At 40.1% G+C, this 25,660-nt stretch overlaps 1 protein-coding gene across 2 annotated transcripts in view; it reads left to right on the top strand.

Moving 5' to 3' along the window:
* The window catches only part of LOC139661201 (transcriptional regulator ATRX-like), a 31,150-nt gene extending 5,977 nt beyond the window's left edge, over positions 1-25,173 (top strand). Inside the window, exons 5-35 of one of the 2 annotated variants that reach the window (XM_071539595.1) lie at positions 20-144; positions 245-361; positions 3,524-3,633; positions 4,639-4,706; positions 4,804-6,596; positions 7,899-7,959; positions 12,974-13,128; positions 13,399-13,572; positions 13,665-13,770; positions 14,141-14,243; positions 14,412-14,597; positions 15,342-15,486; positions 15,782-15,891; positions 16,636-16,779; positions 16,875-17,052; positions 17,176-17,313; positions 18,775-18,950; positions 19,350-19,467; positions 20,381-20,511; positions 20,637-20,710; positions 20,836-20,954; positions 21,048-21,204; positions 21,297-21,397; positions 21,510-21,618; positions 21,764-21,941; positions 22,576-22,767; positions 22,856-22,999; positions 23,158-23,229; positions 23,326-23,421; positions 23,872-24,000; positions 24,299-25,173. In XM_071539595.1, coding sequence (XP_071395696.1) covers positions 20-144; positions 245-361; positions 3,524-3,633; positions 4,639-4,706; positions 4,804-6,596; positions 7,899-7,959; positions 12,974-13,128; positions 13,399-13,572; positions 13,665-13,770; positions 14,141-14,243; positions 14,412-14,597; positions 15,342-15,486; positions 15,782-15,891; positions 16,636-16,779; positions 16,875-17,052; positions 17,176-17,313; positions 18,775-18,950; positions 19,350-19,467; positions 20,381-20,511; positions 20,637-20,710; positions 20,836-20,954; positions 21,048-21,204; positions 21,297-21,397; positions 21,510-21,618; positions 21,764-21,941; positions 22,576-22,767; positions 22,856-22,999; positions 23,158-23,229; positions 23,326-23,421; positions 23,872-24,000; positions 24,299-24,412 — 5,623 coding nt within the window. In that variant the 3' untranslated portion in view covers positions 24,413-25,173. Of the gene's footprint in view, positions 1-19; positions 145-244; positions 362-3,523; positions 3,634-4,638; positions 4,707-4,803; positions 6,597-7,898; positions 7,960-12,973; positions 13,129-13,398; positions 13,573-13,664; positions 13,771-14,140; positions 14,244-14,411; positions 14,598-15,341; positions 15,487-15,781; positions 15,892-16,635; positions 16,780-16,874; positions 17,053-17,175; positions 17,314-18,774; positions 18,951-19,349; positions 19,468-20,380; positions 20,512-20,636; positions 20,711-20,835; positions 20,955-21,047; positions 21,205-21,296; positions 21,398-21,509; positions 21,619-21,763; positions 21,942-22,575; positions 22,768-22,855; positions 23,000-23,154; positions 23,230-23,325; positions 23,422-23,871; positions 24,001-24,298 lie in introns of both variants that reach the window. The other variant, XM_071539594.1, reaches the window with a different exon arrangement.
* The last annotated feature ends 487 nt before the right edge of the window (positions 25,174-25,660 follow it).

Genomic DNA, 25,660 nt, shown 5'->3' with positions numbered 1-25,660 from the left:
TATTTAACTGATATTACAGGAAACCTTCCATTGTTATAAAGCACTCTGGACTGGATGAATCTGGGGACTCGAATGGAAGTGATGATGACTTGGATTTACCAGTCAGTTCAAATGGTCACCTTGATTTAACCAGATTACCAAAAGGTAGGTCTTCGAATTTCCTTGTGCTTAGGTTATGAATATATATTGAATGTTGCTATTGAATCTATCCTTGATTTTATTGTGACATATTTTATTCACATAGGCACTGTATTGGTGAGGCCTGAACCAGTGGATAACGTAAGAGATGACTTCAGGGGCCCAGAGTTTCGTAGCCGGAAATCTGGTGTACTGCGGAAAGACTTTCCAAGGAAACGTGGAGGTCAGTCACTGTTGCAGGATATTCACATACATTTGCACACTTCATGATTGCTCAGGGAAGCCATTGCATTAGCTACCAATAGACCACAGAGGTGTTGTCATAATTTCGGGGCTCCTTTTTATTGTTAGGTTATGTTAAAAATGAATAGGATATCTGGTTCCCGTTCATAATTTGTTTCATCCCTTTAAATATATGAAACCATGATACTGGAATTGTCACAGGGATAATCTATTACAGGTGTTATCAACTTAATCTATTTAAAAATAAATTGCTAACAAACTCAGTGTGGATGTTGTGTCACAGGTGTCATCTCTGGCAGAACGCGCAGAGCAGGTGATGTCAGCGTCAAATGCTGAAATGCGAACCTAGTTAATGCCTGGCATTTTTTAACACTTTTTTTCATGGTGGTTCCAAAAGTGGTCCAGACCAGCCTTAACAAATAAAGAAATCCAGATTAAATGCAAAGATCTTCAGCAAAATAGTCAGTGTTGGTATCGAACGTAGTTGGAAGCAATCATTTTTTACATTTTACACCCCTATTCATTTTCCCATTAGTGTGACAAGGCAATGTAACTGGAATCCCATTTGGGCAGAAAATTTACATAGCAGCATTCTAGAACCCTTAGCATCCATTTTAGGCTGCGTTCACACATTGCATTTTTTTTTGTGGAAGAAGCGCTCCCTGGAGCACTTTTTGTGAGGAGAAATAAAAAGCAGATCACTATAACGTTATCTGACGTTAGCTGGGGAGTAGCTGGCTAGCTCGTTAACTAACTTGGCACTTCTAGCAGATAATACAGTGTTGTGCAACAAGCAAAGGCTTGTCAGATATTCCCAATACATGTCCAGTATGATCCCACACTACCTCTTTATGATCGGTGTTGTGATGCTGTTTATTCATTTACTGCAATGACTAATTTCTCCACCGGCACTTTCTCCATCTTTATTGTTGTTGTGGGAAACAGCCAGCGTCCTACGTAGCATGAAACCCAGCCCCTCCTTCATTATGATTGGTTGGCTGAGAAAAAAAGCGGGTCATGTCACCCAGCGCTTTTCTGAAAAGTTGAACCAAACTCAGCTTTTGAAAGTGCTCTGCTCTGCCAAAAAAGCTGCCGGGTGCAGTGCTTTTTCGAGAGTGGCCGCCTTTTGTGCACCTTGCGGCTGCTTCGCATATGTTTTAATGTAAAAAAAGGTGGTGGCAGTTTTGGAAAAAAAAAAGCTGTGTGTGAACACAGACTTAGGAAACCACTACGTAAATACAGTGCAACTGCGTATTCCGACTTGCTGCTGTCAGCACTGCAAACACCATGGGCAACTTTTGTTGTGTGGTTGGCTGTTCCAGTAAGGCAGGAAAAACAGTTGAGAAGAAATCATTTTATAGCAAAGCAAATATCAGAAAAAAGAAGGCGACTATGGATAGGCTCAATCAATCAATCACAAAGACGTCAAGACAGACAGCATTCAGTACAGGGTCTGCTCAGATGATTTCATATCTGGTGAGTAATTTTAACTAGGTATAGCTTTCCAAATAGGCTTGCTATCCAGGTAAGAGTCTACAAGACATCTTACTCAACTTTAGAGAGAAATGTCTGAATGATTGCTTGCATACACAACACCATCTACTGCTTTTGCTGATTAGCAGTGCAAAAGAAGTGTCACACATTTGTTTACAAAGCTGTTGGCTTACCCTAGCGTTACCTAGCCTTGCTAGCTAGCTAGCAAGATTGGTAACTAAGGCATTAGCATGGCTATAATGTAACTTCCCTAAACTTTGACTACAATTGCTATTTTTTCTTCAGATAACCCTTTGTTAAAAAGAAAGTAATTCACGCATAAAGACGTGCATAAGAAGAAAACTGATTAAAAATATCTTAAGTGCGCTCTGGAGCATGCAAGAAGAATTGTTTTTAGTTTTTAGGGTGGAATGTTTCACGTGAAAAAAACAACAAAAAACTGAATTTGAAAGTATTTTGGAGGCACGTGTGAAGCAAATCATGTTTGGTCAATCATTTGTCATGATTTTGCAAAAAACTCTAGGCTAGTAGCTTAAACAGGTTTCAATATCATGTGGTGCTCAGAAATAGTTGAGTGGTTAGGACATCTGCCACTGGAACCATGTATTGCCAGAGCTTTCTGTTTTGTGTCTCAATACTGTCTCCTCTGCTTTTTTAAAACAAAAAGTTTACTGTCATACACTACTGGAAATGACAATTGTGCAAGCTAATGATAATTGTATTGGCTGAATATAGCTAGCTTGGTAGGTAAGTTAACAAGCATTTGCAAAGTTGTTTATTTCTGTGCACCTTCAAACAATAATCTGGTAATGCTACACTTGTTAACTACAGGGGTAAACAGGAAGTGATGATATCTGTGTAAAATGCTGGCATTGACTTACTTTGTCATCAGAGTAGCAGTATCAAATGTAACATCTGCAGGATCATAGGGGATGATAACATTTTCAATATAAGTATGCTATTACTCCCCAAAATTTTTTGTGTCATCAAGTCACTTTTTCCCAACACAATTGAATATATTATTTTATAACAACTCCCTATATGAAAAGAAGCCAGCATGTAACTTGTGATAAGCTGTGACCAGATTGGCACAGGTTACCTTTTTGGGGCCGCTGGCAAGTCGTAGCCTAAAGTAGGCCTATTGATGGACTGTGTGCAACATCAATGTTACCAAGCTTAATTTTGGTGTGGGGTGTAACTTTTGTCTTAGTATCTTGCCAGAAAAATGCCATCTTTTAAATTGACAATGTCAAATAGCATAATGTAAACATTCTGTGCTTGTTGGGTTCAAGAGTCTAACTCCGTTTGAATCATTTTGCCAACCCCAAGATTAGAACCTGCGACCACCACATGAAAGTCCACTGCCATACCTATCTATTGAACAGGGGCAAATCCAGAGTTTGCAATTACTTTTTTTTTTTTTTACACCTTCTGCCAAAAGCTGCACCATGATCCCAATGCTGAAGTACCCAGCTGCGACTTTTGTTGGCGGTTCCACTCATGTTCACTTTTCATATCACCTTGATACATGCATGAATAGCAGAGCAGTCTGACCACAGGGTAATTGAGACAGTCTCTAACCACTATGTCACCCATCAAGACCTATTTGTAACCATTTTGGCTAATAATTTTGGTGTGTTTTTTATAGGAGTTGAGCACCTGGGAATTGTCAGTTGCACAGCATGTGGCCGACAAGTTAACCACTTCCAGAGAGATTCCTTCTATCGGCATCCAGTTCTCAAAGTACTTATTTGCAAGGTGAGCCTGTTGATGGCATGTCAGAGACAGATCTTCCATTCTATTAGTTATAATCTATGTTGACCTGTATCACTGCATTGCTATTAAATTGGACTACCACTCAATTTAAGAATTCATGCAATTTTTTATCTATGACTTATCAATATTTGTAAACATGTAGAACTGTCAGTCAGAAGCCCCAGAAATCGGACCTGAATGTATGATGTCATCAAGATGTAAAATCTGGAGTCAAGATGACTTGGTGAAGATGGTAAAAGCGATGGGGAACATCCAGGGGAAATCTTAGGGCTTCTCGCTACATTTTGTGGTTCAAGGATGCTAGTACTACTGTGGCATAAAACTCATTTGGGCAGTAAAATCATTTTGACATAATTTGACTTATTGATGACATCACAGGTTTCAATCTTAGTTCTCTGGTTTTTTGCTTTAGGAGAGTATCATTCATGTTCAAAAGTATTGATTTGAACTATTATAGTGGAGAATGGGTGGAATAATTTTCTACTCAAATATTTAAGGTGGTCATTGTGCATTAATTCTTAAATTGGGCAGTATTTCTTGATGTAATAACTAACTTCTTATGCAATACCTTGAGATGTGGTTATCATTTTACAACCATGTACAACCATTGAATACGAACATACATTCAATGATATTTACATGCACCCCATCCTTTGACCCCTATGATCAATCAGATTTAATTGATTAAAATGTTTACATGCAGTTTTGCCATAAACCTGGTTTAAATCTGAGTAACAGGTAAATAATTTAAAAGACGCAGCAGAAATCTTAAGTGTTTAAATCAGGTTGTGCTTACACTGATTATGAGCTTAATACAATTTAAGATAAGTCTGAAGTATTTACATGACAATTATTATGGTTGGAGTATTGCCTTAAGATTACATTATTAGTGTGTATGTAAATGTAGTCATGGTAATTTCAGCCGTGTAGCTTAACTATTTGGCCATACTCAGGAATTCTCTAATTGCATATGTATTGTTTTGTCAGTCTTGCTTCAAGTATTACTCAAGTGATGACATAAGTAAGGATGGAGATGGAATGGACGAACAGTGCAGGTATGATGGTTGCATTTGATATCTTAACTGAAATCTAAGAATTGGCTTCAGCTTGTTGTTTTTGTTAAGTTTTTATTGTTGTTTATTCCTCATACAGATGGTGTGCTGAAGGAGGCAACCTGATCTGTTGTGACTTCTGTAGTAATGCCTTCTGTAAGAAGTGTATTTTAAGAAATTTGGGGAGGAAGGAGCTGTCTGGTATCTTGGAGAGCAAATGGTACTGCTATGTCTGTAGCCCAGAGCCCCTTTTGGACCTAGTGGTGGCCTGTGACAGTGTCCTTGACAACATGGAACGTCTGTGGTATCAGCATCGCAAGAAGAGCCGAGTAGAACCAGAAAAATCTGAACTTTTTGGCATCTTGCCACGGCTACCCCAAAACATTCCTTTAGATAAGTGGGATCACAGTGGTATGGATGGTAGTGTGGTGTTCAACTATAACACACTGCAGATTCCAAAGGCTCTAACCAAAAAGGCCAAGCATTTAATAGACTCGACAAACACCTTAAACAGAACATTTGTCAATTTCATTCAAAGTGTAACAAAGGACAAACAAACAACTGGTGTTCGACTTCTGTATCTGAAGTCTTTTCTGTCAGTACTGAAAGGCTTGCAGAAATCTCATACGGACCTCGAGGATAGCCTTAAGGAGGAGTTCAGTGATTTGGACTTGTTGAACTGTTGGGAAAATTTACTTGACTTTGATACTGAACATCATGTACAAGAAGCAGACACAGAGCTGGATATCTCTGATGAAAGATGCTTGAGTGACTTGCAAAAGTTAGCTGCTGAACATTTGGAAGAGGATGATTCTGACTCAAAGGGCTTTACAGATGATGTAAAGTCTTCTTTCTCCCATGGGAAAGATGTCCATGACTGCCCTGGAGAGGACATGGGGTCATCTTCACGTAAATCCAGAGGGAGGCCCCGAAAAATTGCCCTGAAGTCTTCTGAATGTTTGGTCAACATGACTAAAGAACTAGTGGTGAAACTTACGCCTGTGCCTGTGGAACACGGACGACCCTCTAATGCCCCAGAGACGGAGGTAAACATGCACATGAGGGAGGAGAAGTTGGAGGGAAAAGAAGTGGAGGATGAAGACGGAGAGATAAAGAATGAAGTCGGTGGTGCATTGAAGGAATCTATACACCAAGAAGAGGAACATGACAATAGACGGTCGCCGCGAGTGAAGACCACACCTTTACGTCGACCAAGTGATGTCAAGGCCAAGCCTTCCCTTTCAACAGCAGACAGTGACAGTGACTCAGATCCCGAGGACACCCCCAACACAGTACCAGCCAATGGGGCTGAAGATCGAGGGCTTAGCAGAACAAGAGAGGACTCTGACTCAGATGAAGTCCCTGCAGCTCTACTCCAGCGAGCAGCTATGACACAAAGCTCTGATGAGCCCCAGAGTGATGAGGAAGATAAGGCGTCAACTCACGTGACCAAAAAATGTCTCTTTTGGCTCACTAAGAACACGCCTCTCTCACCGGAAAGGATTCTCCGCAAACGCAAGGTGCTGGACTGTTCCTCTGAATCTGACCCAAGTGACAGAAGAGTCAAGGCTCGAAGAGCAAGTGGCACAGATTCCTCTAGTGATGACCAAGGCTTGCAGAAGGAAATGCAGCACTTGAATAAGCTGAGGTCAATCGGGAAGCCTCACATTGTCAACAGAGAGGATGAAGGTGCAGCTAGGAAGCAGGGTAGAATACAGGCTGGGAAGTCTAAGAATGTACCCAAATCGCAGCAGCAAGCTATGGACTCGTCATCCTCATCAAGTGAAGAAGAACATGATGATGACTCTGGGAGTGACGGGGATGATCAGAAGATGAAGCCAATCATTGAAGATGTGTCTCTACTGGGGACAGCAGCGTTCCATCAGTCATCTGGTGAGCCTCTCTTCAACTGTCTACATGAATATAATTAAGCATATTAACCAAGCAATTAACCCTTGTACTTAGTTTGTATCCCAGCTTTCGTAGAAACCACCAGTTTAGCATACTGAGTAACGTCCAGTAATATCATCATTAGCAATATCATCAAGTTAGGGCATTTCAAGTCAGTAGGGTGAGATGATCTTATTGATGGTTCTTTTGAGAAGCTGCGGTAGTGTGCTAGTAGTAGCTGGCTAACTAGCTTGCTAGCTAATCACTGGTGGTAAGCTAAAGTTAAACCCCCCTGGCTAATGGCTAATGCTAGCTCTTACCGAGTTACTCCACCACTGTTTGATGGTTGGAGGAGGATTGTGATGGCATTCTATTATTTATTATTAACCTGGCTGTCTAATAAAAAGAATAGTCTAATAATTAAGTGTGGCCCAAGCAGTGTAAATGGTAGAGCAGTAGACAAATGAATTGTGAGATGGAAAAGGATACTGAAATAGTAGGAATAGGAAATAGGAAAAAGCATTAGTAAATGGAATGATAAAAAGTAAAATTTTAAATGCCTTTTTAAAAATTGTTTTGCAAATCCTTTTATAAATCAGAAATTCATTAATCAAAGATATAATTACAAAATAAAAATAATACTAATTTAATTGCCATTCTTTTTTGTTTTATAAACTGCTTTATTGCCCCTTTGAATGTGCAATTAATTAGTAATGTTAGATATTGTTTTTGTATTCATCTATTTCTTAATCAATAATTACTTAATTAGTCTATGGGTGGCACAAAATCCTCCATATGATGCAGCTTGGGGATGCAAATAGTCAATCTCAAGGAGTTTCTCTATATAACTATATAATCCAGATAACTCCTCTTCATTTTTATCAAGATCTAGATGCTTGCCAGCACTGCTGCAAAGCATGAAAAAGTTGCCCTTGGCCAATTAAGGTGTTGAACTTAGGTCTTGGCAGGCACATGTAATGCTGCCATATATGTAATTTAAACATATTCTATTAGGCAGATGTGCTTTCCTATGTGCCTTACAGTACCAGGAATGCATACATTTTAGGCATGGGTTGCCCCAGTGGGATTTGTGTTGGTGCCATGCTCTACCCAATGAGCTGCACAGAGGCTATGCTGTCATCTGGCTTCCATGTGTATGTTGTGTCATTGCTTAATGAATATAGGACAGAAACATGCAACTAGTGGTCAGTGTTGAGCCTTTTTTGAGGAAAGAATGTTATCACTGTGCTGAAACTCTAAACAACTTGCTGACTTTTTCCTTTCGTTTGTTCTTTGTTTTTGTAGGGGATGAGGAGCAGTCTGGGCCCTCTTGGGCAGCAGAGGAAGACGATGACCCAGAAAATAGGTATGGTTCAAAAAGCCCGGACTTAGACTTTGTAACACACCCTAGTTGCAGGAGAACGGCTACAACTTCGAACTCCAAGCCCTGTGCTAAATCTGGCAACCATCTTGTCATCAAGACTCAGTGGCAATCTATTCAAACACGACCAAAACGTAGCTGCAGTAGATCAACAGAAGTCAAATACACTTTCTAGAGGTACAGTGTGAAACATGGGGCCCACTTCATGATATATTAAGACCAAACCTCGCTTATGTTTATGAATGATAGGCCACTTAGTCAACTTGTCATTAGGATTTATTTACTTTTCAACTTTGCATTTGCATGAGATTCCTTAGAGTTTATTTATTTTTCTCATATGCTGTACCTAAATTATCCTCATCATATTCCCTGGGCATACTGAGCTGATCCAAAAGGGAAAATCGTGCAATTGAACCACTTGGAGCCCAAATTTGAACAATAAATGAAACTTATTGTGCCTCACCGCTCAACATGTTAATGTATTATAAGTTTGTTTCCAGTGACAGTATTTAAAAAGTTTAAACTTTAGTCTACTGATTACAGAACTGTTAAGCATCACCACCATTAAGCAGTACTCTAACACCCAAGGGAAAGAAGTATTGTTATTTACAGGTGGAGTATTCAAGTTTAGAAGTTCTTGCCTGCCAGATTATCTGCAGATATTTGTATTAGCTTTCATTGTTACCTCAAAGAAAACAAAAAAAATAAGTAATTGGTTTCAGCCTACAGAAATTATAACTAATCATGAACAATATTTTTGTTTCCATTTGACGTGGGGAAGGTTGTAAGCATTTGTAAAACTTTGATGCTTCACCTTCAAAGCCTCCTTATTGATATTCTGCCATAAAATGTACCCTAGACGGGTCACAGTTATGGTATGATAAGAGGTTATTTTGCCCTTTATTAAGGTATGGCAGCGTGACTTTTGTTGAAAAGTCTATCTAGAGTAGTATTCAGAAAGAAACGGATTGTGAATAAAATATTTGGCACCTTTAGAGCTACACTATAAAATAGATTCTGTGACTCTATAGCTCTGTAAATGCACGTTAGACTCATGTTATTCAGTCCTCTAAGACCCAAGAGTGCATTTTTTTCCGATTGACAACCCAATTGGCCACAATAAAACATTATTAGTTCTTATACCATGCGTGACATGATCTTCAGTTAGGACTGCTCTGATGTGAATGGGCTTATTTGACATTTGTGTTAAAGTATTTGTTACTCTCTGTAGACAATGACTGTCATGATGGTATAATGAAATTATGTAAAGTGACGCATTCAGTGTGTTTCTGACTTTACTGATTAAGTGTCAAAAGTCTCAAGTCATACTTGAATAGTCATGGAATTTGATTAGTAGAATTGTGTAGTAACCCTGGTCATTAGGATGGAACCATACCATGTAACCTAATGGATCGCCCTGTTCTTTGGCTTTCCTGTCATTACATGATATGTATCATGTTGTTGCTGCTGTTATTCCCTTTACACACTTATACAGCATTGGACTCTGCTTTTGTTTATGTTTTAACTTTGTGATATCTGAAATACAACTACACCTGGTCTAAGTGTTGATGGAGTATGGGAACAAATCTTCCTGTGCATGTGCAATATGGCTATGATTAGAAGGCTGTTATAAACTGTATTTTTCTGAGGTCTAGATTAACGCTCCTTAGGGAACCTGTACATGCCCCATATGAAAAATAACTATGGATTTACAAGATCTGAGAGACAATGCCAGTCTTCTTTCCTACAGTGTTGCTTTCATAGAGATATTCTCTTAAGTAATATTATGTAGGTTACCTTATTAGTGGATAAGAATATGGCATCCTTAGAGGAATTAAATAGTGTACCATAGTGTATCAGGGTACTGATCAAATGTTAATTTTTCATCTAGACCTTCAAGACGCCTTAGGAAATATTCAGAGAACACTCATCATGGACATAAAGGGCCTAAAAGGGCCATCTAACAGTATTGATACATGACAAATAATAAGTGTCCCACAGTTGAACTTTTTAGACTGAAATTCTGACAGGTCACGACAAGCTGAGAAGGGTGTTTTAAGCTAAATTAGACAAAAATGAGCGGAATAGGTGAAAGGCACTTGCCAAGACCTTCACTGACTCATTTTTTAATCCAAGAAACATGTCAGTAGATCATACCCACCTGTTCCTGGGGAAGCACCGATCCAACCATCTCTGCAACTGGCAGAAGTCCATGTGATACTGCTCAAGTGATGCTTATGGTTAATGGCTCTAATGGACAATAAAGAATGGTGCAAAGCAACACGCTACCAAACAGACTTAGTTTTCTTTGAGATGAGGCAATGAACCTGAAAGCGCAAAATTTTTACCATCCGTAACTTTAGGCATTTTCTTGTTGCAGATTGCATCCCGTTATTTTCCGTGCATCTTTTGGGAACTACATGGCTCTTGGTGCCATTGTCCTCAAGTGTTATTATCACGTCGGGGCTTTCGGATTGTATCCGGATCTTTTTTTTTTTTCGCCTATGGTGAAAATGAATGGGATTTTTGGATCCCGTTTGCCAATTGTTCTGTTCTTAAAATGGGTGAAATAATGTATGTATGACATATGACGAAGTTATTACATATTGTAACGCGTTAACAAATTACTTTGCTAAGAACCATTGTGCGGAAGTTGTTATCCTCATTCACAAAGCCATGAAATGCTGGAATGCTAAGCTAAGTATGGCTAACGATTTTTTTTTTTTCTTCATTGCAGCTTCAAAACTCATCAGAATCCACCTCAACAAATAACGAAATGCATAATAGAGGAACCTTTGAAAGCAAAAATTCAATATTAGAAATTCAGTGTTAGAAAGTTAATATTGGAGAGTCAATATTAGCCTTGAACATAGTTAAAGGCACTCATTTTAGACCCCTATACATTTTCACGTTGGACTGAAATGGGGCGGGATCCAGAATTCCTAATTTGGACTGAAAAGTTATGTCACGCTTGAGGAAGCTTTTGTTCAGAGAGTCGGCGATTTTGATCATGGTGGGCAGCAGCTCTTAAAATAGGCAAAAAATATTCCACACAGCATGTGACCACTGAGGTCAGCCTTACCAAACTGCTGTGTGGTGGTGTTATGTACATATTTTTCAGTGTTAATGTTTTTAATGTCTCTCTCCCTTTCCTCGTCTATATGGTTTTATCTTTCTTACCAATTGAAAAATGCAAGGTGAGATCCTAGGCTTTGGTCTGTTGTCGCTGCCGTCTGCCACTGCCTGTATATAAGGAGGCACCTCATTGTGTACTTACTGAGTACTTACAGTTTTTGTTAATTATTAGAATTGACCTTTTTTTCCCTTCTAAACTGTTATGTGTGGATTTACCTCTCAGAACACAACTTGGTACACTATGTAAAAACCATAAACCTTTGAACCTTTTGACCTTACATCATGTCGATAACATGAAGTGTAGATAAAGAATATGTGCATGACGTTGACATACAGGTTAAGTGTTTTTTTCTCACCTCTGAAAATAGTAAAGGGAAAATTATACTCCACTGGAGTGTAAGCAGTTAAAAAAAAAGAGTTGAAACAATGTTTTCATTCTAAATATTTATGTACAGACTTTGATTTGCTGTAGTAGTTTTTTTTTTCTTTTCCCCCACTTAAATGGAGTGTGTGTGTGGGGGGGAGGTTACAAATTGCTAATGTAATCGTTGTCATGGGTTTACACTCTTGGATGTTCCTTGTTCACAGTAAAGTGAAAATTGTACTATTTGTTTTTTTGCCAAAGTTGTACTTAAAAAAACGGCACCTCTGAAACGGGCCAGTCAGAACGTAGCAAGCTGACTTTACTGTTACGTAGCAAGCTGACCAATCTTCTGTTTGGGGCAGGCGGAGGGGGCGGACCCTTTAGTACAGCCAGCCAATCAGAGCAGTGGTTGTCTCTGGCTGCTAGAAATGGGCAGAAGGGACTGGAAGACAGCTGTCTCCTCTAGGCGGCCAACAGTGGACCCGCCCACTCTTCACTTAGTCAGCCACAAGCGATGTGTGCACTGTGCCTTGCCAAAGATCGAGCCTCCCACCTGATGAAAGAGTTGGATATTTGAATGGTAGCTAACTTTTTTCTTGTTGATAGATACCCGCAAGTGTTTTGATTTGTTTTTCGTGAATAAATTGTCTTGGGAACATCATATCAACTTGTTAAATCAAGCTGAAGCTGACTGTTATCTAAAACACATATAAACATGTGGCCAAGTTAGCTGGAGTCAGCCCAGTACTAGTACATACAAGTTCTGGGCTGGTAGTACTGGAGGAGGTGGTTTCCTTCCTGTCGACACTCACCCTTGTGTCCAAAACAGCCTGTAGCTCTTTAATTGGGAGAGGGGAACTAGAGAATAAATTAAGAAAAGTATTTATTATTTTCACTGGAAAAAAAACGCACAGCTGTGTTAGACTCGAGCTAATGATATAAATTTGTAGGAAAAGTGAAAAATGCCCCTTGAAGGGGCATAAGCTAAATTAAGGACATGTCCTTTTGTTTTTGTTGAATTCTGTAAAGAGTTGTCTGTAATAAATTAATACACTTTACAATGTCTCTGTCTCCTTTAATGCAGATTCTTTTCTACTTTTTTATTTTTTTTATTTTTTTTTTTGAAGATGTTAGGACTTTCAGTGATGTAGCAGTTGACTTCTACAAGTAATTGATATTGCCTACATAATATGAATTGACCATAAGTATCTCACTAAAGAGATTATTTGACCAGGTTTACAATTATTCCCTTTTTACGGCAAAACGGCTCAAGGACTTTGGGAACAAAAATTGAGAAGAAGTGCAATATAGGTTGTTTTTAACCAGCACTTCAAGAAATTGGTCTTTTATTTGATTAGTATTTAAGCCCAAATATATGATTACACCTTACACTAACTTTTCCTTAAAATATAAGTATAAGAATACCCAGTTGAAGACAATGTTACTGATCATGAAATGAAGCTCAGGTACCTTTTCCTTCTCTTCCCCTGCTTTTGAAAGAATCGCTAAGAAAATGCTTTTGGCCCAAATCAAAGCCAACTACTCCTCGGGCGAAGATATCTCTTCAGCTGAGGAAACACAGGAAGATGAGTCTGAGTCGGAGGGTGACATGGAGGTTAAAGAAGCGAGGCCGGATAATGGAACAGATGAAAATGGTAAGTGATTCTTTTAAACTAGCATCATTTTAAGCTTCCCCTTGTGCAGCCAGTCATAAGCACAAGTGCTCTTTTCCAGTTATAGCCTCATTAATCATTACATGACTTTGATATCTGCACTTTTTGACAAAAGCTGTTGCAGGGGAATATATGTTTCCCAGGTTCTGACCTGCCTCACTTGCCAGGCGCCTATCTTGTCACTCTGGGTTATACCAGAGAAGTAGAATGATCTCTATTGCCTAGTAGTAGTAGAATATATTTCTACTTCAGGGGAAGACTCAACCTTGGCCTCAGAATCGTCTGATGGGCCCAATTCCAGGCACCATCTGCTCCGCCACAAACTCACCCTAGACGAGGGAACACCAAGTGAAAAGGCTGCAGCAGAAAGGGATGGAGGAGAGCAAGAGGAATGCAAGAGAAGGGCCAGCAGCAAGCGCTTGAACGGTAATGACAGTATGGATGCCTTTAACATGAGAAACTCTGACCAATAACGATCTACTTTGTTCTAACTTCTTATATTAATTTCTTATAAATAGATAGTGAGAGTGGTGGTGACAATAGCCAGTCAGAGCTGGAAGAGGGTGGTATGAGCGAGGAGCTGAGTCAGTCAGAAGATGAGACCAATGAGGAGAGATCCAAAAGGTATGTCCGTTTAACCGCCAAGGGTGACATCCAACAAATCAGATCAATTTAAAATAGCAATTCTAGGGGCGCCCAGGTGGCTCACTGAGTAGAGCGCGTACCATATAAGGCTCAGTGGTTCGAGTCCAGCCCACGGTCATTTGCTGCATGTCCTCCCCTCTCTCTCTCCCATACCTTCCTGACTATCTCTGTCAATAAAGCATAAAATGCCTAAAATAAATCTTTTAGAAAATTCTGAATTTAATTTCAGCTCATGATGTGTCTTTAAAATGGATTCAGTGCTCATCTGACTAAGCTTTATTGAATTGCCAGGAATGCATCCTTTCTGGATTATTCACTGTACTTGTTTTGTTGCCTTTTCTCCTTTTAGCTCCAGATCATCCCCCAGAGCGGAGAAGGAAGCGGGCCGTAGTTACCTGCAGAAGAAACAACAGCCCCCATTAATTTTGCTGTCTGACTCCAGCAATGAAAATGTAGCAGTAGCTGTTATCATTAAGTTGTTTATCACTGTTACTCTGTATCTGCTTATCTCTAATACTGTAACTCCTTTACTTGCCAGGCAAGAAAATGTATTGTATTGGTTTGGTTGTCAAGTGGTTACATTGCTTTCTGAACGAGCTAGCTTTTCTGTATTAATGCAGAGTGATCAAGAGGATGGGGATGACGAGAACTCAGACTGTAAAGGCACCCCCAAGGGACGCAAAAAGATCCGCAGAATCATTGACGACGGGCATCTCTGTGCTGAGAGCCAGGAAGCCCTGAAGGAGGAGAAGGAGAGATGCAAACGCTTGGCAAATAGAGAGCAGCAGATGGAGGACCTGAGAGAGGTACTGTGTACACAACAGGCCAAACATACCATGAGCTTTCACTGTAGAACTGAGTAGAACAGAGTTTCAGTTCAACACTGGCAGTCAGACTTGTGCAACATGGCTGGAATCAAGTAGCATGCTCATAATAGGCTAGAGTCCTATTGAGAAACAAAAACAAACAATACTTTTTTTTTTGTCATTGACAGTGAAATGTCTCAACAAAATATCTTCACTTGGGACTGATTCAATGTGCACACAGCATTATTCTGCAAGAGAGAGTAATAAATAATGTACTTAAATCCTCCGCGATGGCCAAGTGTTACCAAATTGCATATTCTCAATTAGTGACACCTGTTCTTACAAAATGAATGATAGTTAAAAATTAGAACAAAGTATGGCACTTTTTGAAGGTTAGCAGGTAACTTAATTCCTTTGACAAAGTAACAGTTCTGCAGAGTAGATTCTCTAAATTTTGGAGATATTTGTTTTCCAAAATGAAAAGGCAATGTTTTGTAAATTAACTCTTCAAATATGTGTGCGTGTAGTAGCTAAATTACAGACCATATGGCTATAATGCACAGCTTTATTTAACAGTATTGTGGTACATCATAGCTGTATCTCTACGCCACTTACTCTTGACTGAGGTGTGGATTCTCTGTATATCTGACCCTTTACTACGCATCAGCCGATAGTAACACATTTGGCATTTCACCTATAGTCCTTACTAATATTGTCATTTTTAAGAGTGACCTTGTTTTCCAGGTGATTGTCATAGAGGATGAGTTGTCTCAGGTGGCACACGCCATCACTACCAAGCTGGTCCTGGATCAGGATGAGGACACCAAGGAACCTCTTGTTCAGGTGCACAGGAACCTGGTGACCAGACTGAAGCTTCACCAGGTGGATGGTTAGTCTCTGCCCTCCTTTCACATACACAATACTGTGATTCTGGAATGACTTGTTTGCCTAGCACAGGCATGTTGACTGCACCGGCAGCATCGGCAAATGCAATCTCTTGTTACATTTGTTATATATCAGGATAGGGCTTTATCCAATGACACTTTCGCTTTGGTGCCGTGCTCATCAAGACCCAAATCCTCTTCTTGTGTTCAGTTCAGAAATAACTCTATGTCACACAGAATCTGTACTTTCATGTGTTCAGATGATACTCGGTATTTGGTTGACTGTTTATTTCCCAACAGGTGTCCAGTTTATGTGGAACTGTTGTTGTGAGTCTGTGAAGAAGGCCAATTCTTCTCTTGGATCAGGCTGTATACTGGCACACTGCATGGGCCTGGGGAAGACTCTTCAGGTGAGACTGAAGAAACAGATATCCACTTCATCAATCCTGGTTTGCTTAGGTTTTGCTTAGTTTAAAGAAGTACACCAAGTGTTTGGGCGATTGACCTGTTTCTTAACTTACCCATTAAGTGATTAGAACATAGACACCAAAATCATCCATGTGTCCCTGGTAGATTGTCCCACTTAAGCATACACTATCTTGAGTGATCAGAGGCGACTAGCACTATCTGAAAAGTGCAAAAATTTGAACTTAAGGCAACTCTAAAGATAAATGATAAGTAATCTTAAATGACATGTGGCCAAGTCTGGCAGTTTTGTGTAGGAGATGGGTAAAAAGACACAAATTATTTTCCTTGTTCAAATAGAAAGTGCAGCAGTATATATGTTTGCTCACCTGAAATAGTTAAAAAAAAATAAACTGTGGCTACATCAGCTGTACTGAGTTTATGATATTTCATTTTTTAAATTTAGGAATCAACATGTCATATAATAAAAACCACTGGAAACTTTTTATTACTAAAAGGTCAGTCGTCTTTCTTTGAATAATCGCATAAAATCATTTAACATAGTGCGCTCTAAAGCGTCCTACCAACACTGATTTTTGCACCAATGTACTCATCACTTAACAGGTAAGTCGACCAATGGGTTCAATCTTCCAAAAACATTGTGTATTCCTTTAATTATTTTTGGCACTTTGCCTTGAACTGTGCTTCATTGTCTGTGCTTTAATATTGATAGCTGTGTTATTTTACAGGTTGTGGCGTTCCTCCATACAATGCTGCAGTCACAGAACCTGAAATTCAGGACGGCCCTGGTGGTGTGTCCGCTCAATACCATCCTCAACTGGATCAATGAGTTCAAGATATGGCAAGATAACATGGGAAAGGATAAAGTCAAGGTGGACAAACCCTTAAGACTTTAATACGCACTGTAGCATAATGGGAAATATGCACACACACACGGTTATTCTTTAAACACACAAACTTGTTACAGGTTACAGAATTGGCCACAATGAAGCGACCTGTGGAACGCCTCAGTGCTCTCCAGAAGTGGCAGAGGGATGGCGGTGTTATGATCATGGGATATGAGATGTACCGCAACCTCTCGCTAGGCCACAAAATCACCAATGGGCAGTTGAAGAAAGAGTATCAGAGCGCACTGGTGAATCCAGGTACAGTAACTGTGAAATGGTATGATGCTAATTAAATGTCTGTTTTCCATCTCATGTGTCATTGCATTGCACATTGAAACAGTTGCAATCCATGGCCGTTTCTCAGTATTGTGTATTCTTCAGGTCCAGACTTTGTGATTTGTGACGAGGGGCACATCCTGAGGAACGAAGCGTCCAATATCTCCAAAGCCATGGGTGCCATCAAGACCCGACGGAGAGTGGTGCTAACTGGAACACCGCTGCAAAACAACCTGGTTGAGTGTAAGTCTGCACCCCTCTACCATATTGTTTTGGGAGTTAAATTACATTTTTGATCTTCTTCCCCTACACACATTAACTACAGAAACAACACGCTCTACGCATTTACTTCAGCTTTCTGACATGTCTGGGTGATGAATCCCTCAATATATGAACTAATAAAGACACACACTGAAGAAGGGTGTGTGTCTCTGCATCAAATAAATATATATAATATATAAACATCGAACAAAAAGTTCGGAACTTTGTGTTTGGTAGATTATTTCTCTGTTGTAACAATGCTTCTTGGCAATACATTTTATACCGTTGGAAAGCCTGTTTATTTCCCATTTCCCAGCTGAGTATGTGGGTTGCGCTCATGTAAAATTTGCCAAATCTTCTCTGCCAATGCCAAACAGTTTATTCTGCTGTTGCTATTGACTCTTGTTTGGTGTTGTTTGGTGGATTGGATGATTGAAGTCTATCAGTAACAAGGAAGAAACAAGACATATTGGCAATTTTACAATTTATTCATTTAACAAACAGTCAGGAGCCTCAGTAGCGTGTGGAAGAACCATACACAGCCACAACAGCCTGGCACCTCCTCCTCATGCTAGTCACCAGCCTGGTCACACACTGCTGTGGGATGGCATTCCACTCCTCAACCAGGATTTGGAGTTTGGTCCCAGACTGTGGAGATATGGGATTGCCACTGGTTGCAGAATCTCATCTCGATATCTCTGCATTGAGATCGCCTCCAATGATGACAAGCCTCGTTTTTCCAGTGATGGAGATGCCGCCCCACACCATCACACTGCCTCCACCAAAAGGTGTTACTCTATCGGTGCAGCAATCAGCATAGCGTTCTCCCCGTCTTCTCCACACTTTGACCCTACGATCCAACTTCCGTAGGCAGAATCTGGACTCATCGCTGAACATAACGTTCCTCCACATGTTCAGATTCCAGTGCAGGTGCCAATCAGGTACCTGATTGTCAGCACCTGGGGGTACCGGAAGCTCAAAACAAGAGTCAATAGCAACAGCAGAATAAGCTGTTTGGCATTGGCAGAGAAGATTTGGCAAATTTTTCATGAGCGCAACCCACATACTCAGCTGTGCTGCTCATCCCACAAATGCATGTTCCTTACAAATGGGGCACCATTTAAAAGGGAAATAAACAGGCTTTCCAACGGTATAAAATGTATTGCCAAGAAGCATTGTTACAACAGAGAAATAATCTACCAAACACAAAGTTCCTTACTTTTTGTTCGATGTTTATATACATGAAGGAGTGCTGTCCTAATATTTATTAGTCCCGTACACATTGCAAAATGCTTAATGTTTGAGATGACTCAGAACTGCAATAGTAACATATCATGTGCTTTACTTTTATGCCCACGGCAATTTTGTAAGAGTATTTTTTCATGGATATCTCATTTTGGAACAATAGTGTTCATATTAATATAACATGCTTTGCTCTCATAGACCACTGCATGGTCAATTTCATCAAGGAGAACCTTCTGGGCTCGCTGAAGGAGTTCCGAAACCGCTTCATCAACCCCATTCAGAACGGCCAGTGTGCCGATTCCACCCCCAGAGACGTCCGAATCATGAAGAACCGCGCCCACGTCCTTCATGCCATGTTGGGTGGATGTGTACAGGTCAGAAAGACTTCCACCTGCAGGCCTCCTGATTATTCAGTCTGCTTATGTACTGCGAACATGTAACATCTGGTTTCATACCCCAGACCACGCATTTCTCCTCCCACTTTCCTGTCTCTTTCTACGCTATCTATTTACTAATGAAGTATGTGAGGAGAATTGACTTGAGAATTGAATTGATTGGGAATTGAAAAATTAAAAATCACCCCTAATTACATCCAGCGATTAAACTAACCAGTAGAACATGATTGAGGGTTTTATTTACAGACATGACAACAGCATTGGAAAACCAAATCACCCTGAATAATAACCATCAATTCAATTTGAATAAGAAGATATGTTTGACCTGCTAGTCCAGCTTAGACTAGTTGTGATAAGTCTGTTGTGTGTTTCTCCCAGAGAAGAGATTACTCAGCGTTGACTCAGTTCCTGCCTCCCAAACATGAGTATGTGCTGGCAGTGAGGGTGACCCCGCTTCAGTACAAGCTGTACCGCTACTACCTGGACCACTTCACTGGTAAGGATCTGTCTTCAGCTCATTTCATTTCTCAAACAGTAACTGCACATAAAACAATACACTGTAGAAAGAAACTATATTTTAAAGGGAAAATAAAAGTTGTAGGTTTGGTTTTGAATAAATTGAAGGGAGACAAGACATGTAACTAAAATGCTTTTCCATTATCAGAGTGAAAGTTAACATTTGGAAACAAAAATTCAAACTTGTTTTATGACTTAATATTTTTGCGTTAAAATATGCAAATTTATCAGCACTCAAGGCTGTTTTGATAACTTAGTCCTTATTTATTTGCAGAATACTCATTTAGCCATATGCAACACTTTGATAGTTAACAGTAAAATAGTAATTACACAATGTTAAATAATGATAAATTCAACATTTATTATGAATGGTTATTACGATCTCTCACAAAGATCCTTTTTAACATATTAAAATGTTTTGGTCAGTTTATATTTACATACATTACATCGTTAGAAATAAAACTGATCCTATGTCTGTGTTTAGTGACATTTTTTCCAATGTCTAAAATCTGCTTCCAGAAATTATTTCCCAGCCAAGTATTTGTCAGAACAATTAATATTTGATTCAGCAGTGGGAGCAGGATTTTTTTTTCTTGAACCTGAGATCATGAGTTGGTTGCCATGTAATTTAATTGTTCCAATCTGTAGCAATTTCAAAAGGTAACACTTTATAACATGATATATGGATGCATACTGCAGTTACGCTAAACAAATAACAGATTATTAATTTTCGTCATCCTCTTCAAACACTGAAGTAAAATCATTGTCACAATTATAGACCATTTATATTAAATCTATGTCTGGTAGAGTGTGAGACTCGAAACTAAACTTATCAAAGGTAGAGATTGCCAGCCAATGGCCTTCTGAAGAAGATAAGTGTTTTGCTTTTCCAGGTGTGGGCTCCATGGACGACAGAGGACGGGTGAAGGCCGGGACAAACCTCTTCAAGGACTTTCAGATACTCAGCCGGATTTGGACTCATCCCTGGTGCCTTCAGCTCAGCTACATCAGCAAAGAAAACAAGGTGAAATCATCATTGATCATCTTTAATGCAACATGCACTGTTTCCCTATTAGCGTGACTTAATGTAAAATATATTAAACCGTTACATCTTAACACTTAACTGGGGGTTTTGCTGTCTAATTACAGGGACATTTTGATGGGAAGAATCAGATTAAAGCTGCTGCTCTCTTGGGAAGTGAAGAACCCACTGTGATTGAGAGGTGAGCTGGCGTGACAACTGCTTTTTTAATCACAGAAAAATGCTGCATTTATATATATATGTCCATCTTAAGCCATAGATTTCTCCACCTATTTTTCTTCTTTGTCTTTTTTATGCCTGGTATAGTGGAAAGAGAGGGAGCAGAAGTAGAGAAGTGAGTACCGAGGACAACAGTAAAGTCGGGGACAACCAGTCAAAGGGCATAAATGCGGCCAGAGACCAGCAAGGCGGTCCAGCAGTAGGAGGTATTGAGACTCCATGTGTCAGCGATGTGTCTCCCGTCTGTGGCTTGCAAAGTGGGCACTAATGTGGTTTATCCCCTGCTATATTCTGTACAGCAGAGAAAGCGACCAGCAGCTCGAGCCCGGACACCCCTCCTGAAGACTGGTACAGGAACCTGCTGTCTGAAACCGACGCCAGAATCTTGGAGCACTCGGGGAAGATGGTGCTCTTGATGGAGATTCTCAGAATGGCCGAGGACCTGGAGGACAAAGTGTACGTTTTCCCCATGCGACGATAAACACAGAAATACCGCGTGCTGACAGGTCCGCCGTTATTCATGTCTGAACCATTTTTTGCATTCTCAGGCTGGTGTTCAGTCAGTCCTTGATCTCCTTAGACTTAATTGAGGATTTCTTGGAGTCGTCTCACCGTGCCAGAATGAGCAGCAAATCATCCCTATTCAAAGGTATTATTCTGGGGGGGGGTTTTTGCAAAGAAAACATGAATGCACTTACAAAATGTCGTCCTTCATGGTATTGTATCGCTGATCCCTCTGCTTCATTGTTCTGACACTACAGGCCGCGGCAGCTGGATTAAAAACGTCGATTACTATCGTCTTGATGGGTCCACCAGTGCTATCTCAAGGAAAAAATGGGCAGAAGCGTTCAATAATGCCACCAATGCCCGGTACATATTATTAGTGTTGCACCTTCCCACATAGAGTACATTGGAGTACTGTATCCAGTGTATGAGATCTTCTTGTAACAAGGGCAGAGTGTTGGACGACAGTGTCATAACACAAAGTTTCTCCTCTGCATTTTCTTGATCTTAGCGGTCGATTGTTTCTCATCTCAACAAGAGCCGGTTCGCTTGGCATCAACCTCGTGGCCGCCAACCGGGTCATCATCTTTGACGCCTCCTGGAATCCCTCTTACGACATACAGAGTATCTTCAGGGTTTACCGCTTCGGTCAGCAGAAAAATGTGTTTGTGTACCGCCTCTTGGCTCAGGTAAGCTCACTGTCACTTAGTCAGCATGCCATGATTGAAATAACTTAGAATGTAAGTGTTGAGATGAAAGTTAGATGACGCTGGTTTAGTCTGATGTATTTTCCTATTTGTCAATATGAGTGCAAATGGCAATGTGAAAAGCATGGTCTCATGCAAACCTTCTGGCACTGCCCTCCAATGCAATGTGTACACTGTATTTAAGTGAAATGTGTTGCTCATTTCTCTCATATTTTCATAACAATTATGCAATACAGTTATGTAATTAGGTAATTTGCAATTATGACTACAATCGGCATATTCTATTTCCCAAAAGTAACTGATTGAAAGAGAATTATGGCAGCGTTGTGTGTTTCTGGGAATAAAACATAAGGATAGCAGGATACCTTCATTTCTGTATGATATGTTAGATCTTATTATTCTGAATATAATGGTCAAAAAGACTGAAATGGCAGGCTCCACTATGACAGATGAATAATCTACTTGTTCTTTCTCTTATTCCGTTATTGATGAATTGATTGAAAATTGAAATTTATAAACACTGATTTTTGCAGGAAAAATAATTGAAGGATCTCCTGGAGTTGCTCTATATTCTAACATGGTCTCAACGTTTCAATCTCTTTTTTTTAATCTCCAGGGCACCATGGAGGAGAAGATCTACGACCGGCAGGTGGCGAAGCAGTCTCTGTCGTTCCGAGTGGTGGATCAGCAGCAGATCGAGAGGCACTTCACCCTTTTCGAACTGACTGAACTTTACATGTTTGAGCCAGACCTGCTGGACGACCCGAACTCTAAGAAGAGCAAGAGGACCGCCTCTGTGCTGCCAAAGGTGACTCTCTCTGGCTTGATGGTTCAGTTTACAGTGTAGATGAGGAATTTTGCAGCATGGCATGACGTTTTGTGTCCTTCTCTCTCAGGATATGGTCCTGGTGGAGCTACTGAAAAAGTGTAAAGAACAGATAGTGTGCTACCATGAGCATGAGTCTCTGCTGGACCATAAACAAGAGGAAGAGCTGAGCGAGGCCGAACGCAAAGCTGCCTGGGCCGAGTACGAGGCCGAGGTACAGAACTGCAAAGCATTCATATCCTGAGCTCTCGAGTGAATCTTGATGTTGTTGCCTTGATACACGCCATTTTATACCTTTTTTTAATTCTGATGTGCTTTTTTAAACGTGTATATCTCTTTACAACCATGCATTTTTTTTTCTCCAACAAGCAGTCAAACACAGCCAGCCTTCCAGGTCAGTTCAGCCAGAGCGCCTTGAACGAGAAGACCAATGAACAGCTACTGGTATAAATCTATAACTTAAACTTTTCTTGGAATTGCTTCTCTAATATGCTGTTTGTATTTGATATTATATAATATTGCTTGATAAACGTCTTTCAGAATTTGCTGAACAAGAGCCGAGCAAATGTATCCGAGGCCTTTCTGTCACTGCAGTCCATGAAGTCCCACAACATGGAGGACTACATGTTACGACTGGTGAGCGACAGTAACTTCTCATGCTAATCTGGTAACTGAAAGGACTTCAAATTAATGCACATTTTTGAAAAATGCTGATTGAGATTTTTTTTTTTAAACCAATTGCAAATACAATTTTTTTGTTTGTTTTGAGTAAGACAGTGGCCTGACACTAGTGTTTGTTAGATAAAGAGTATGTTTCAGAATCTTACTTTGAATGAATTGTAAGAGTAAATAAATGAGAATTTGAAGCATTTCTCACATAAGATGGGATGAATTGCAGCACATTACTTGGTGGTAAACATATGATGCCAACGTCTCATTACCTGTTACACAGAATAAGGTTGAGCTGCCAGAATAGGCCGGTCAGCCATCTCATATTTATAATCAGTATCTGCCAATACCAACCGGTGGTCAGTTGTTCAGAACATCCCTCGTACATTTTAATTGCTTGTACCTCCTTTCTCACAGTGGCAACAGAACCCACACCTGCCTGAGGCCGAGGTGAAGAGCGGTGCTGAGACTTGGAAACGGTTAGATGAAAAGGAGCAGGAACGTAGACAAGCCCTATATCGAGATGTTCTTGCACAACAGCAATCAGTAAGTCCCAACATTTGGTGTGGTTCACATATACAAACCAGGACGATATATCTTGTTGCTGTCAGGTGAAACGCTTGTATCTCCAAATCACGTCAACTTTTCAGAAACTAAGAAAAACAGCCTTGTTTTTAGCTTGGTGACAAGTTTCTCAACCCACAGAGGAGCATGTAACCCTTCAATTAAAGTGAAAATCGCCAAAATTGGAGTTACAAGGTTTTCACAAGACAACAGCTGTGTGTGTGTGTGTATAAGTGTGCCATTCTTATGTTTCTAACATAATCCACATATCCCTCTATAGCTCACACTGTGCATTCAGGCCATACTGAACAGTCGAAGAACCCAGGAGATGCAGATGGCTGCGGCCGGTGTGAAGCCGGTCCTGACAGACTTGACTACCAACACCATGTTGTAGCCGGAAGAGAAGGGGGTCTTGATCTGCTGCTCTGCACTGAATAGACACAAAAGAGGACCTTATTTCAGCAAAGGAGGTGAAATGAAGCACTTCCACAGAAATTGCCTATTTTCTGCTGGTGAACCAAACGTGTTTTTTCACAGTATGGCAAACAGAACAAGCTCCGTAAGCAGAAGGACAGCAACACCTCATCAGATGCTTTTTGTTTTAGATGCTTTACCGCCTGTCCCCATACTTTGGGACGCTTTCATTTCACCAGGCACTTTTATTTTATTTTCCAGTGCTCTTTATGAGACTTTTGACATTTCATTGTACCTTTATGAGGATTCAGCTGACTGTATGTGGCTTTAAATGACTCTTAAATTACTAATTTGGGACAATTAAAAGTGTTAAATGACCATTGAAGTTATTCAGGTTTCTCTTTCAACTCTGTAGCAGCAGTATAATGGTTTGAGGCATTTTTTTTTTCATTGAATATAATATTAATCTGTCAGCACAGTGAATTAACACTAATAACAAAAAGGTCGTTCTTCAGCTGTTCAAATGAAAACTCAGTGATTGGGTTCTTTCATACCAAAGTATTAGTAAGTATGCAGCCAAAACATCAGTGTGATGCTGTCCAGATACATGGCGATCACTATAGATGCCTTAGTAGTTTTGCCTTAAAATGTTTTGCTGTTGAATTATGTTGTTAAAGATTTCATATATACTATATTTGTTGTTAGTCTTTACGATTCTGTAATAAAGATTTGCAAAATGTGTGAGGTCGTCTCTTCTGGTTCAGTTTGTGTCTTTACCATCAACAGGATCCAGGCCATGACAGTCTGGTCGCTGCTGGGAAAGAAACGCTGTTCAGGCTGAGCAGTTTTTCCATTGTGGTGCAAAGGAACATTTATCTGATAGAATGGATGATCTCAGAGTTCTGAGATTAAAGTGCAATACTGCTAAACTGTGTAGCCGCTTAGCATCTATTACACTGTGTGTCCTTGTTCCTGAGAAGTGACCTACTGAAGGTCTCCTGAGTCACAGAGTAACATGTGAAGAGAGCTGGGGCAAAAGCAAAAGAAGAGGGAGCAGAACTGTCAATAACATTGTGTCTGGACTCAAATCTGTTGAGAGGTTGTCCTGCATCTCAATTTTTCAAACACAGTAAATAATCAAAAACATCTTCTCAAAAAACCTTTGGGGATACTTTGCCTTGACTGGAAACTTGAGACAGCAGGGTGTCCGCGGGGTCTTAAAAAGTAT

The sequence above is a fragment of the Centroberyx affinis genome, unplaced genomic scaffold (genome assembly GCF_046629955.1).
Source record: "Centroberyx affinis isolate AG114_WGS23_722 - 3 ecotype Tasmania unplaced genomic scaffold, CSIRO-AGI_Caff_v1 ptg003475l_1, whole genome shotgun sequence".
NCBI lineage: Eukaryota > Metazoa > Chordata > Actinopteri > Beryciformes > Berycidae > Centroberyx > Centroberyx affinis.
Note: the sequence above shows the minus strand (reverse complement) of the source record. Positions and strands in the feature narration are given on the sequence as shown.